Genomic DNA, 14,982 nt, shown 5'->3' with positions numbered 1-14,982 from the left:
CATTGCTCTCCAGATATAGATACTATTTTACAAAAGTGACATTACTGCTATTGGGACATTCCTGCTTCCCCCCTGCCTTGTCTTCTCTAAAAGAGGAAATCAGTGGACTCCAAATAAAACGTAAAGGAGAACTCTAACCAAACAACTAAATACTACAATGTTGGCAGTTGAAATACATATTTGTGATCCATATTTGTGTTACCTGCACAAATATTGAATTCTGTTCATCCAATGCTTCGCATTCCCCACCACACTGTATAGCAGCAAGGTGACCCCACCATCTACTGTGGTGACAGAGGGAGAAAGAGCATCAAGGCTCCTCCTAAGCACCCCTCCCCAAAGGCTGCCTAAATCCTTTTCACTCTAGCTCCCAGTGTTTGAAACATGTCAGTTTGTCAACACTGTAGTATGCATTAAAGCATGACTGGCTCACAGTGCAGATCCTCCCACTGTAAGTGTGATCTGTGGCTTTGGTCCTGGAATAACAATAATAAAGATAGACCTGATTAGATATAGTAGCAATAATTCAGATACATTTGATTCTTTTTAAAGAACATCTCACAGGACTACTGGGTCCAGGTTTTTTTTTTTTATTCTTACAGATCTTTTAAATATTTCAGAGTTGATGTCACTTAAAAAATGTTCTTTACAAGATATATGGTATACAGTTACATCATTTGCATTATTTATTCTAATCCTCCTATATCCCCAATTACCTAGATATTATGTGGATTTAAACTGTGTATGTGTGTGAATATCTGATTTCTTATAAACCCTCCCTGGGTGGCAGACATAATTGGCAGCCAGAATAGAACAGAACTTTGTATGGAATAAATTAGTATTAATGATTTTTCAAGAGAATCTTTGACATGTAAATAAAAGGAATATTAACATGAATACATGTAGGCGTTCGAGCAATATCTTGTGTTTGACGTGTCCTTTTGTGTCTGTTTTCCACTCGTCCATATTACTTCAGAAGAGGAGGGTTAAGCTGGCTAGTTTCTGGTGAAGGAAAAAAAATCTCTCAATTTCAAACAGCATGGATTGAGGAATCTGCACCACCAACTATTGTGTTCTGACAGCCAGCACCCACGGATGTCAGAATTGCAAAACAGTGACTGCAGTTAATTGGTGCCGGTAGGGCCACCCACAAATTGAGGCAATTCAGCAGGAAACATTGAAATTTGCCTTAAATAGAGGAAGGAGCTGATTCCCCCGACATTGCTATGTGCTACAGGAGGAAAGCATTAAGCCTAGCATTTTGTTTGAACAATAATAGCGTTTTTTGATTTTCTGATAATTAATGGGTCAAATTGACAATCAATTTCAAATGTAGTGGTGGGAAAAAAAATGAAGGAGCGGCATGGAAAATTTTTCTTGAATGAACCAAATTATAACCGTGAATGTGTTTTTTGTTCGAAAAACTTCCAAAATTGAATGATAAAATCAAATGAAATTTCGAACTCATTCTACAAGTCTCTGATGGAATTATTGACTGTACTGATGAGATTGTTTGTAAGAAAATCTGTACGAAATTCTAACTGGCTTTAGGTAATGGAATGAGCAGAGACCTGCAGCAGTTCTGCCAGGGATCCTTTGATTCCATCATGTCTTCATTCTGCATGTTCTACATAATAGTAAGTCTTACATCGGTGCAGGAAAGCTGCTGGGTGCAATAAAGGGGATCAGTAATGAAGAAGATACGGAGTAAGGTTTATATTGAAGCATACAACTGTATTCAAGAGGTGAGAGTTAGCAGAATGTACAAAAAGGAGAACATTTTCATCTTCCTCTTTATGTTTAATTCACATTTTTCCCCCATTTTTTACAGTTGGAATTGTGTCAAGCAGAATTATACAACCAAAGGATATCCAAATGGTATCAACTGGTGAGTGCAAAGTAGGATTCACAGACACGTGGGGTGTTGCTCAGAATTGTGTGATATTTCAAACAATGAAAGGGAACCTGCCATGATTTCTATAGGGTGGTGGCCATATATGACTTGGTTTTGAAAGTAAAATCTAAAGGTCAGTCATTTTTTTGCTGGGTCCAACATTTTTAAGCTAAACATTGACTGTAGCCATTTAACCTGTAGCCATGTATTTTCATGTATTTTGTATACATGTATTGTTCATGTATTTTGACAGCGGTGGCCACCCAGTCATCTCCCACGATGCCTTGTGCCACATGTCACATGCAGCTGGGCTCCAGGCTGTTGGAGATGGTGCCAAAGTAGAGGGGTGGACGGGACATTAGGGTGGAGGGGTAGAGCTGTAAGGGAGTAGTGAAAAAAACAGTGTATAGTGCTTCTGAACATGGTGCTCAGAAGCACTATAATACAATGACTACTACTATGACTACAATGGGAGATATCAGGAAGGCAGAATTAAATGTGGACACAGGTATTCAGGAAATGTATGTGAATGTGGTTCTCATAGTCTATTCAAAAGTATATATGGCTAAAGAGACATAGAAATTGAAAGATACAGGGTGAGATATGTTAAAATATCATGCTGGACAAAAATGAAATTTTTGGTTTATTGCTTTAAAGGAGAACTATGGGGTCAGTGTTGTTCCCCATAGTTCTCCTCAGGGTCACGTTAGGACATAAACTAGCGTCCTCCAGTGACCCAAAGCTCAGTATACTGCGAACTACAGCTTGCAGACCGCCGCAGCCAGGACGGATCTGGACATTACTGTCGAGATCCACTCAGCTGCGTGATTGACAGCTGGCTCTGCCTATCTAGAGGCAGAGCCAGCTGTACCCGCCCCCTCCCCTGTCCGTTCCGCCAGTCAGCGCTGGAGGATCGGAGCGGGGAGGGGGGAATCCCTGCAAGGAGCCGTGAGTGACAGTCACGGCTCTCTGCAGGGGCAGGATCGAGAAGTGAGCGAGCGACGGTATGTGTTTGCTCACTTCCCGATCTATTGAGCCAACGTGTGACAGTTTCATTGTCATACGTCGGCTCGAACTATAAGGTTGAGTGAAAATCACTCACCTCATAGTTCTCCTTTAAGTCACTAAATTGTGTGAGAAGCATGCAGCAAGTGAAATGTCAGGATACATGCTAGGCTCATACCTGTTTCCAGTCAGCCACTAAACATAAAGAAGAAAGGATTAGAAGGTCAGCCCCAGAAAGACTTTTATCAGGAGAGTTTTCCTTTCATCTTTCCCTGTTCCTGGCCCTTGACCTATGCTTTTATCTTTTATGTACAATGTCTCATATTTTCCAACAGGGATCCAATCATATGGGTGGACCGCCAAACACCACTATGGGCCATCCAAGTAAGTGGGGTCCATTCTATTGCTATATAAGTACAGTAAAGGGAAATGTGACAACTGTTCTGTGGTGTGTTGCAAGTTTGATTGAAATTGTTGTACTCTATAAACATGGAGAATAAGATGCATCTAAACCAATTTTTGCATCCTGGATGGAGTAGGGAAGGCTGTAATCCCTGTCACAATTTTATTGCTGGGGAGATTTGCCCTCTACATTATCACAAGAACAAATGGTGGTGGCAAATCCCAAATTCTAACATTGTCACTGTAACAGGACTAATGACGAAATCTTCCAGGGGGGACCCCTGTTCTACAAGCAGAGATTTCCCTTTACTCTTGAATGGTTTTTATCTCATTTCCTTTGTGTCTACAGGGCAAGAAATAAAATAATATAGGATCAAAAGGATATAGACCGCAAAAAATGTTTTGGGTTTAGTTCTGACTAAAATCAATCAACTGCTGAACTTCACTGGCCAGCTAGTATTTGGGGGGGAATTGATGAAAACGAGCAGTTTTCTTGTGACAACCACTCAGCTTCTCTCTCCAGTTTGTTCAGTTAAGCTTTGCAAATGAAACAGAGAAGCTGATTGGTTGCCATGGGTAACTACTCCAGATTCTGTCTGTCCAGTTTTTATGAATTCCTCCCATTATGTGTTCTGCAACAGAACAGCAGAATGTCTCCGTGCATTGGTGAATTGGCTGCAAAGTAGATTATTGTTGGCTTGTTAAATCATGATGAAAATAAGATGTTGAAATTGCCAGGAAAATAAATGAAAAATAAAAGTCTTAAATGTTTTAAAAGCATACTATTATGACCCCTATAAACAGTGCTATTTTAATGATATTATACAGTGCAGGGCCATTTATATTACAATCCTATATGGCTACTAGACTATGTGCTGACATGTGCTTCTGGCGCCCTCTGCTGGTGGCATAACAAATGTGAATTAGAACCTGTACTTTTTGAATATTTATTTAAATATATTATTTATGGTTGAGCTATAAAAGGATCTGCTTGCTGTCGTAGGGACACAATTACAAGATAAACAATTCCATATACACATTATTTACCTTATTTTCTATAGTGATAGTTATCTTTTTATGAGTTTATAATGTATTGCATTTGTGTTCATTACTAGCTATTCCTTTGTTCCATTTAGGGGCAATCTCACTTCAGTGCTGCTTAAAATAAGACTGCCTTGCCATTAAGTAGGATGAATTCTAAATATTTTGGCCCTAGACAATCTGTTAGGTTGTGGTGGAGACATTAGAGTGTAAACTTTTTGGTGCAGAGTGAATGTTTTTTAGCATTCTCTTTGCAGTACTGTGGAATATGTCAGAGGCATATGTATGTATGTATAATAATAATAATAGTAATGTGTGGCTGTAATAGGGACATTAGAGTGAACATTCTTCTGGTGCAGAGACAGGTGTAGAGGCTTCAGTGTTCTTTGTACAGCACTGTGGAATATGTCAGAACTATAGAAATGTATCATAATAATAGTGTGTGATTGCGGTAAGAAATTAGGGTGTGAGCTCCTCTGGAGCAGAGCTGATGTAAATTGTTCAGCGTTCTCTGTACAACATTTTATAATATTGTCAGAGCTATATCATTCTGTAATAATAATAATTTGTGACTTTAGTGGGGACATTAGAGTGTAGGCTCCTCTGGTTCAGTGTGTTCTTTGTACATCACTTTGCAATATGTCAGAGCTATAACAGTGTCTAATAATAATAATAAGGTGCGACTGTGCGTAGCATATTGGTGTATAGAAGTTGCATTAGATAATTAGATTCATAAATATTTCCAATGTTCTTTTTTTCTCAGGTCACCGTGGCCATCATCAGCTTCTTGGAGACAATGCTTCTCATCTATCTCAGCTATAAGGTAAACTGGCTGTACTCCAGTTTAGAGGTGTGATAAACCTCAGCAGCTCTGAAGGTCTCATCTTTCAGGCAGGGAAGGGGGTGGCATATACTGTATCTAGGTCACCATTCAGGCATATGTCAGGGGGATGACAGGGGGCAATTATTTCAGGCTTAGAAAATATAAGTCTTAGATCTGATGGTGAGTTGAGAATAGGAGAAAATCACAGACATAAGGACTGGCTGCCGAGGAAGAGCAGAAAGCTTACATTTAGATCACAACTATTATAAATCTATGACTAGAGTGCTTCTTTAAAATGCAGAAGTTTCTTATTATAGAGCTAGACCAGGTGATAAAAAATTCAGAGAAATTCTACTGGAAAATGTCAGCAGTAGGAGAAGTCATTAATCACACCCTATCGATATTTATAAGTTGAGTAGGTATTTCTGGTTCACTAGTATGATTATAATTTGGAGGACGTGCCAGCTAGTCCATATGAATGTTCTAGCCTCTCTTACTGCCTTCAACATTTGGGGAAAAAATAACTCTGCTGCTGCAGAACCTCTTTAGTCTTCCTTGCAATGTCATGACATAGAAACCTGAATGTTTCCCATTTACACCCTCAGGGCAATATATGGGAACAGATCTTCCGAGTGTCTTTCATTCTGGAAATGATAAACACCGCCCCTTTCATCATTACGGTAAGCTGATTAGTGTTTTGGGTGCCCCGGTCATTTTATTTTGCTTATTTACCTTTGTGAACATGGAACCCAGAGGATGAGCATGCCAGCTAGACAGTTAGCATTTTTTTTTAGAAGTGACTCCCTCTGTATGTCTTTTAAACTGGGGTTCATGTTAGTTCTACCAAACATGTCAATGTTCTGTATAGCATGAGCCCCAAATCCGGGCTAGTGGGTAGGGTGGTCCTCTCATGGACAAGGGGGCCTTCTGTCAGCATTCAGAAGGCCAGCCATGCCCCATATACACTGAGTGGCCAGATTATTATGACCACCTGACGTTTGTAGGCAAATTAGCTATAATTAGCTATATAATTTCATGCTGAAGTTGCTAGAGGGCTAGACCATTATAAATAGGGAAGCAGGTTGTTTACCACGACAGTAGAAGTGATTTTTTTCTGAAGATATGGGTAATTAATGCGATTGAACAGCCTTTAAACGTGGGGTGATTGTTGGTGCTCGGAGCCATGGAGCGAGTATCAGCAAAACAGCAGAATTCGGTAAATGTTCAAGAGGGGCTCATTGTTAAAGTGTTTAAAGACTGGACTGCCAGCCGAAAATCTGGGTCTGAATGTGCGAATTGTGGCCGTCAGCGACTAGTCAATGTTAGGGCAGAACGGAGAGTGGCAAGACTGGTACAAGACAACAGAAGGGCAACAGTGCAGTGTCAGATTCCTCGCATCACCTTTCAACATCTCGTGGAGTCACAAGGCGGCCCAACGAAGTCATCTCGTGGAGTCACCTCTTGGCCCAACGAAGTACTTATGGGGTGGTCATAATAATCTGGCCACTGATGTATACTGGTCTTAGAACAGACTAGCCTGTGGTTTAAGGCTAAAAATCACAACGTTGCTTTTTGTCAGCTCGGCTTTTCCCCCGCAGCCTTTGTTTCGGGTCCTTGAAACTCACGTCTGCTCAGAAAAGTCACGACGTGAAATAAGTGGCAGGCGCAGCTGTAGGATTTTCTTTTCTAATTGACTGAAACCTCCAAACGCCGAGCAGAAATTACCAGCTAGGTGGGAGTAAGGCTCTGTAGACTCGCACTGCTGGCTCCTCGTCACAAAGGAGCCTTCTTTATTCCACCTTCCTGCCAAGTCATTTGTAGGCTTTTGAGTCTTATCATGGCAGCTAATGAGTTCACGTTTAGCGGAGCAAATGAGGGTTGAAAAGATTTTATAGAATAAAAAAACAAAATACACCTCTGACTGAAACAAAAATACACTTCTGTGAATGAAGTCTTTTTAAAGTTTACCTAAATTAAACCCAGGTGTTTGAAAATGAGCCTGTGATTAAAAAAGGTTAGACTGCAGTAAAATCAATGCATGTCAAGAGAATCAATAGATGCATAGATATAGACAGCTAAAGATATGAAGAAAGGGCGCAGAGAACACTGGCTAGCTAACAAAGTTATAATGAAGACTAAAGGTGGTGGCACTTACGCGTGATTGCCAGGATCTGGAGATGGACGGCCGGTATGGAGGATCGGGGCACTCGTGGTGTGGTTCCGACTGTAGTCGATGTGCTGATCCGAGAGGTACATCCACAGGAGAGTGTAGACGAGAAGAGGGGACTTCGTCCGAAGTGCCGTTAGGGGTCTGTGCGGTGTGGAGGAGAGGCAGGGAGATCGCTGTGGTGTCGGCAATGGACCGCTGGCAATGGACAGGGCTGTAGCAGCCACAGCTGTGTGTGTCAGCGGGCGGTCACTGTCAGGTCTGCTGGGGACAGTGTACGGAAGCAGCTGACAGATGCCGAAAGTCGAATCAAATGGTGAGATGGAGAGGGATCAAATCGGACAGGAGCCGGGCAATGGATAGGGCTGTAGCAGCCGTAGCTGTGTGTGTCAGCGAGCGGTCACTGTCAGGTCTGCTGGGGACGGTGTACGGAAGCAGCTGTCAGATGCAGAAGATCGAGTTAATGGTGAGATGGAGAGGGATCAAAGCGGACAAGATCGACGCGTTTCGAGGTATTACCTCTTTTTCAAGCTTGGGTAAAACTGTTTTACCCGAGCTTGAAAAAGAGGTAATACCTCAAAACTGTTTTACCCGAGCTTGAAAAAGAGGTAATACCTCGAAACGCGTCGCTCTTGTCCGCTTTGATTTAATTGTTTAACTGAGCGTTATATTGCTGTTTGTCACATTTCGGCCCCTCTAATGCTGAAACCTGCAGTGGCCGCACTTGTCAGTTTAATAGTCCATTTTAGAATGTAGCGGATTGTAAGGTTAGCTTGTGGCGTCAGATGGGCCTTCGCTGTTTCAGACTCTGTGGGATGGCAGGGTATGAATGATGATAAAACTGTAGAGTGGAGTAATTTGCGACTCCACATTGATTCTCTTCTTGTTGCTCAATGGTGAAATGTCTCTTTAGCATTGTTGGAGCCAGCATTACTCCTATCTCATGGCTCAGAGCGAGAAGATAACAGCGGGCTTCCTTTATGAGATCCCATTTACATTGCTAGGTAGTTCTTTGTGTTCACAGGCCCTACATGTAAATGAATCATCTTTGGAGTCTGTTTTATGCAAGTCTGTGAAATCTAGTCTGTTTCACACATTGAGCTTGCTTTAAAGAGAACCAGTTGCAACCCGAATTAGGCAAGTATTCTAATATGCACTGTTAAAGTATATCTAAAGCCTTTTTTCTTAGCTTTGGGTGGAGCAGGGAAAGTATTAAATCCCCTGTCTGGTGTGTATTACTGTCTGTGCCCCCCTGGGGATATTCATCATTTGTATTAGACATGGTGACCATCTGTTCTGGTGGCATTGGACTAAGAGGCGATTTCCTCTTATTATGAAGAAATATTTTTCCCACTTCTGTTGTATCTTCAAGACAGGAAGTGATGGGGAATCTCCCCAATGGGACACACAGCAACATTAAATAAATAAACCCGATAGAGGTATTTACTAACCAAAATGCATCCAAACTGTTTATTGTTCACTTTTTTGATTGAAGTAATCACTAACAATTAATGATAAGTGTAGGAGGAGGACAGTAAATATATTTAATATGATTTTTTCCTTATACATAATTGTTTTCTTCTCTAGATATTTTGGCCACCGCTGCGGAATTTGTTCATTCCAGTTTTCCTGAACTGCTGGCTAGCAAAATGCGTTTTGGAGAATATGATTGTGAGTATCACAGCCAAGAAGTCATTTTGTTATGAAGACTTCCATTGTTCCCCTTCCTATCTTTAACCCTTTAACTCCTTCCCCTTCGCTGTTAGTCTTTTTTGGGGCTTTAATGGACTTCTTTAACAAACAGCGGAATATACAAAGTTCTGTAACCCACAGAAATCAATTAGAATGCAAATTACTAAGACCATCAGCTATTGATAGATACGCTTTAAAGCTACCTTAACAACATGCAAAAAGATTAAAGATCACCAGGTTGCAGTGCACTATTTTTTTAATAAACTGTTCTAAAGTGACAAAATATACTATACTGTTATAATATAGGCATTGTAATAGGAATACATATTTAGTTGCTTGTCACAGTGTATTTAAAGCTTACTTGAAAAAATCCCTTTTATGTAGTGAGTGCTGCCTTACTTCTGCTATCTTTTTTAACTTCCTGGATTCCCAGTGTGCTTTACATCATATTCCCTGCTGCTCGATGTATGCAATCTCGATTTCCCAAGACTACATAGACCATCATGCTTTGCTTTCAGCAAGCAATGACAATGTTACATTGATTGTTCAGAAGTTGTCAGGGGGGTACGGCTGGGCCGTGAGTGGAACCCCTTGGCAGGGGCGGCAAGCCAAAGTCCGAGGTCGTGGTACACAGGGAAAATCCAAGAAGAATAGTCAGGTCCAATCCGGGTCGAGGCAGGCAGCTAGTTTCAGTAACGGAAGGGTAAGCCAAAGGGTCGGTAATCAAGAGTCCAAGCAGAGGTTCAGGAATAAAGACAGGTTCAAGGCACAGGGAGCTGGGAGATCACACCATAGGGATAGAATAACTCAGCAATGAGCCAGGGCTCTGACTGGGCTTTTATACTCAGTGGAGGATTGAGACCACTCCCCGGCTACCGAGGCAACCAGGTAGCCTCTCCATCAGGAGCCAATGGCGAGAGAGGGGCAGAGGGTGTGTGCTGGGAACCTCCCCCAGCAAGGATCACACCTGACACCAGTAACAGGTGCACTACGTGCATGTCCCCGTTCCTGCGCGCACAGCCTGTCCACCGCGCACCCGCACTTGTCGCGCATGCGTACCCACAATCCTGGTACCAGGGGTCCTGCCAGGAAGGGGAACCCGTGCCCCCCGCCGCACATGGCCACCCCGAGGAGAGGTAAGCCCCCTAGTACCCTGACAGAAGTTGAGTTGTAGTTCAGAAGGCAGGCTCTGTGAGTTGTGACACATGGAAGTGCATATTTACAGGGCTGAGTAAATTTGTGTCAGTGTGTTGAGGAAGTATATCCTATAGGCATCTTCAATGAGTAAGCTTACAAACTTCTAGACTGAACTGGTTATTGGGTTGGAGTGGGGCAGAAGTTATGGAAATTCAGTATAGAAATACATATTGATTTTTAGTTTTTGACCATCGATACCGAGTAAGTAAAACAGAGGGCAGGGGTCATGGGTAAGTGACTCAGGGTTGCCGGAGTCATGGGTATCACAGAGTGCAGGGGGTCAGGGGCAAGTAATACGGACATTAGGGGGTCAGGGGTAAGTAAAGCATAGTGCAGGAGTCAGGAGCAAGTAATGCAGAGTGCATGGGTCACAGGTAAGTAAAGTATTGTGCAGGAGTCAGGAGTAAGTATTGCAGAGTGCATGGGTCACAGGTGAGTAAAGTATTGTGCAGGAGTCAGGAGTAAGTAATGCAGAGTGCATGGGTCACAGGTAAGTAAAGTATAGTGTAGGAGTCAGGAGTAAGTAATGCAGAGTGCACGGGTCACAAGTAAGTAAAGTATAGTGTGGGAGTCAGAAGTAAGTTATGCAGAGTGCATGGGTCACAGGTAAGTAAAGTATAGTGTAGGAGTCAGGAGTAAGTAATGCAGAGTGCACGGGTCACAAGTAAGTAAAGTATAGTGTGGGAGTCAGAAGTAAGTTATGCAGAGTGCATGGGTCACAGGTAAGTAAAGTATAGTGTAGGAGTCAGGAGTAAGTAATGCAGAGTGAATGGGTCACAGGTAAGTAAAGTAGAGAGCAGGAGTTAGAAGTAAATAATGCAGAGAGCATGGGTCAAGAGTAACTAACGCAAAGTGCAGAGGTCAGGAGTAAGTAACTCAGAGGTCAGAAGTATGAAATGCAGAGTGACATGCCCCCTGTGCCCAGCTGCCAGTATCCCCCTGTACACAGCATGCCCCCAGTGCGCTGGGTCGCTTCTGCTGCTGCCCTACAGGCCCTCTTCTTGACCCTGCAGTAACCCATAGCTAACAAATCCCAGTCAATTCACCCTCACTTCTTGTCCGTCCCAGGACAGAAAATGACAATGAAATTGAAAGCTTGATAGTTGTCACTGGAAAAAAAAAGGTAAGGGAGGGTACGGTAAGAGTTATAGTGACCACTTTCTAAGGTGGGATTTCTCCTCCCTTCTTATTTTTTTTGCCTGGACAATAATCTCCCTAACTGGACATAGGAAGCAAAAAAAATGTCCCTACTCCATCCAAATCCATAGACGTTTTGTCCGGCGTTCCTCTTTAAGTTAAAGTGACTGAACTCTGAATGTGAAAACATTTCCAGTGTTTGGTTTATAGCAGCAATAGTTTCTTGATGTTACTCACCCTGACTGGCTCTTTAACGTGTCACAAATCTGATCTAAACGTTTCTCTTCAGTTTTGTATTTCCCATCCAAACAATGGCAGCAGATGACTCTTGATTGCACCACTCAGAATTGCTTGCTGCTCTGATTATTTCCCAGGGTGGTAATGAGATCTCAAGTGGAAAGGAACTTTTTCCCTGAGTCTAGAGAGCGCAGCTGATTTTCTAAAAAGCCAAATTATTAGGAATCCAAAAAGCTTTAATGGTTTTAAAAATACCATCCAAAAGATTCAGCCTTCCCCAGTTTTGCACGGTTGTTCAGGCTCCTCTCCAGTACTGAAATTGCTCACTTCTGGTTTCACTGCACACTGTGAGCTTCCCATAGTATGCATTTCAATCTGCAGCAACTAGGATGGATCCTGCCTCATTTCCTGGCTGGAGAGAATCAGCATTATCTAATAATAATGAAAACTGAAAAGTTACATTAACAAAATGTCTTCATCATGGTAAAGAGGGGGAACGGAGAAACCAGGGAAGGCAAAATATAAAAAGAGGAAAAACCTGAGTTTTAGCTTTTGAATGTGTGCAAAATTACTTCTTATTTTTACTGATTAGCTGGATGTTGGCTGCCTGTTTATTCTATATCTAAACACACTAAAAGCATAGAACTTCTACATTTTGTATTTTTATCTTTAACCAAAAGATCTGTTTCCCTTTGCATTTTTTTTAATGCACAGGGAAACCGACAGCAATAAAACCATGACAGAGTTTTGCTACCTCATCTAAAGCTAATAAAAAATGCTCAGTATTGATCCTATGATTTTTTGTGGCCTGCGTCCTATTGCAATAAGTGAAAATCTCTTCAAGTGAGAGGCAATCCCCAGTTAAACACTCGTCACCAGTCAATTTAGTTTAAATAATAATAAAATTAAAAAAATGATAAATCAGAGGTGGATTGAGAAGTGTCTTTGCATTCCAGCAGCTGCCCTAGTTCTCAGTGAGCTTGCTCTCTATATAGGTGCCCATACACTTTACAACCCTCGCAAGACTTTTGTATTGCGAGTGTTGTAAAGTACTTAAAAAAACGTACGATCTGCCCATCTTGGACAGGCAAATCGTAATTGCGATGACTCCAATGAGGGGCGGGCTTCCAAAGACTGCAAACGGGCAGTGTGCGCGTGCGCACACCGGCCTGTTCGGCAGTTGTCGCAAGCAGGTCACTAACTCGCCGAGAATCGTACGATTCCCGGCGGGTTTTCCATGGTTTTCCATGGTTTTTCGATGGAAGTAGAAACGGTCCCACGCCTTCCATACACTGCACGATTATCGTACGATCTTGGGATTTCCCGCGATTCTCGTACGAGAATCGTGCAGTGTATGGGCACCTTATATGGCTGTTATAACATGCCAGGTTTAGGACACTGCATATTACCATATAGAAGAAACACAGGCAAGATACACATGGGTTATCTCTGGCCTGCCATACCCAAATCTTGACTGAAATGGCTTCTCTACATTTTATTGATGAAGGGGTTCAAATGAGTTTTCGATGAAGTATAAAAGTTCCTATACTGAAGATTTAAAAAATCAATTCCCAGGAGCTGTGTGGATTTGAAATTAGCCATCTGTAGGAGCAACTAGTGTGGCATGAAATTAAATAGTCTGCAGTGTTTGGATGAACTTACATTAAAGTTACGACATACAAAAAAAAAGTCATTATTATTATTGCAGTTTCTATTTGTGATAAGTGTACATTAAATATATATGCCCTGACACAGATGTGGTCAATTTGTTTAGGCCATCTTCAAATTCCAGCACCAGATATCTGCTACTCTGGCCCCTTTCATCTTTATAATCCTTACAATAATAGACTAAGGGCTAGTTCACACCACATGCAGTTGTGATGCAGTCCGTTCAGTTTGGCAGCTGCATCAAAATCGTGTCATTATGCTTTGCAGTGGGATTTCTGGAGCTCTGTTCACACCAGTGCAGTCAGTTCTGATGAAGTCAGAAAAAAATACTGCTTGTCTCATTTTAGCTGTGCCTGTTCGCAACAGAACGCATCAAAAACGCATGGAAATATACTGGAATGCACTGGACTGCACCTAAAAGGCCATTTTGAGCTAAAAAAAGCGTCAAAATCGTGGTATAAACGCAGCAAAACGCATCGCACTGCAGCTGCACAGACACATGCAGTTATGGTGTGAACTAGCTCTAAGGCCTGAGTTGTTTATTCACCTTTCCTTATGCCTGTTGTGAATTAGCCCTAATGGTGTTTTATTGCTGAGCATCGTAAACCACTCACCAGCAAACCACCAACTTATTACCACTAGACAGCTGAGCTAAAGATCGCCTGCCCTAATAACGAAATAACTGGCCTTTAGCTCACCTCTAGCAATAGCTGTAAGTCTCAATCTCATTCAATATTCATAACTTTGATTCTGGGGATGGTACATTAAAAATACCCATATGTATAACCGCATCCTTTCACATTAAATCTGGACATATTCAACATGATTGGTTTAGGAGGTCCAGAGGTCTAACACACATTCACCCTTCTGAGCCAGACATACTTCATCCTGTCTGAGGATTTGTTCACGCCATGTCCGGACCAGAACATTTTTTTCCACACCTGAAATGCATCCCAATGTGTTCCTATGGTATTTCTGGGCTCTGTTCACACCAGTGAAGTCCATTCCGATGCGGGAAATAAAATGCTGCATGCACTATTTTTTACTTGTCTGGCACGCACCAAAATGCATATAAACGCACTAACGCATTGGACTGCACCGTTAAGCCCATTTTAAGCACACACAAAACATTTGCTGCATCGCATTTACAGATCTGATCCAGATCTGGTCCAGTCATAGCGTGAACAAGCTCTGAAGGGACAGTGGCATCACAGGCATTGTTTAAGTTTATTGAATTGTCACAGCATTTGCTGGGAACGGTGCGTGTTTCTTTTAAAAAACGCGGCGCTAGCTATTGCTTGTCTGTGTAAAGGGTTAACTGCGGGGTTAACCAACCCCAGTGATGATCTCTCTATCTGCTGGCCTTAGTTTGTTGTCCCATAGACTGAAAAGTCTCTGTGCAGTGTGAGCCTGAGGATGGTTTCGCAACGTCCTTGTGTCAGTTTGGTTGGATCGGAACTATTCCCTTTCCTTTGGCAGAACGTTTTCAAAGTTTTTACTCAATTCTGTTTACAGTTCCCAAACCCAATGGAAGATTTCCTCCAATTCTGAATTTGAAAGCACTCAGTGCATTTGTACATATTCACATATTCAAGATGGAATCCATTTGGTTGGTTGTCACCTCTTAGACAAGAAGATTTTTTGGCTTCCGTAGATATAAAGGATGTCTATCTACACATTCCTGTATTTGCAGTTCATCAATGTTTCCTTTGTTTTGTG

At 42.0% G+C, this 14,982-nt stretch overlaps 1 protein-coding gene across 1 annotated transcript in view; it reads left to right on the top strand.

The window, feature by feature from the left end:
• KCNT1 (potassium sodium-activated channel subfamily T member 1) overlaps nt 1-14,982 on the top strand; it is a 197,066-nt gene that overhangs the window by 119,182 nt on the left and 62,902 nt on the right. The window contains exons 6-10 of the mRNA XM_018563725.1: nt 1,832-1,888; nt 3,235-3,283; nt 5,106-5,165; nt 5,771-5,845; nt 8,920-9,003. Of these exons, the coding sequence (XP_018419227.1) occupies nt 1,832-1,888; nt 3,235-3,283; nt 5,106-5,165; nt 5,771-5,845; nt 8,920-9,003 (325 nt within the window). The remainder of the gene's footprint in view (nt 1-1,831; nt 1,889-3,234; nt 3,284-5,105; nt 5,166-5,770; nt 5,846-8,919; nt 9,004-14,982) is intronic.

This window comes from Nanorana parkeri, unplaced genomic scaffold, assembly GCF_000935625.1.
Source record: "Nanorana parkeri isolate BGI_ZX_2015 unplaced genomic scaffold, ASM93562v1 scaffold689, whole genome shotgun sequence".
NCBI classification, from domain to species: domain Eukaryota; kingdom Metazoa; phylum Chordata; class Amphibia; order Anura; family Dicroglossidae; genus Nanorana; species Nanorana parkeri.
The sequence above is the reverse complement of the archived record's forward strand: the minus strand, read 5'-3'. Positions and strand labels throughout refer to the sequence as shown.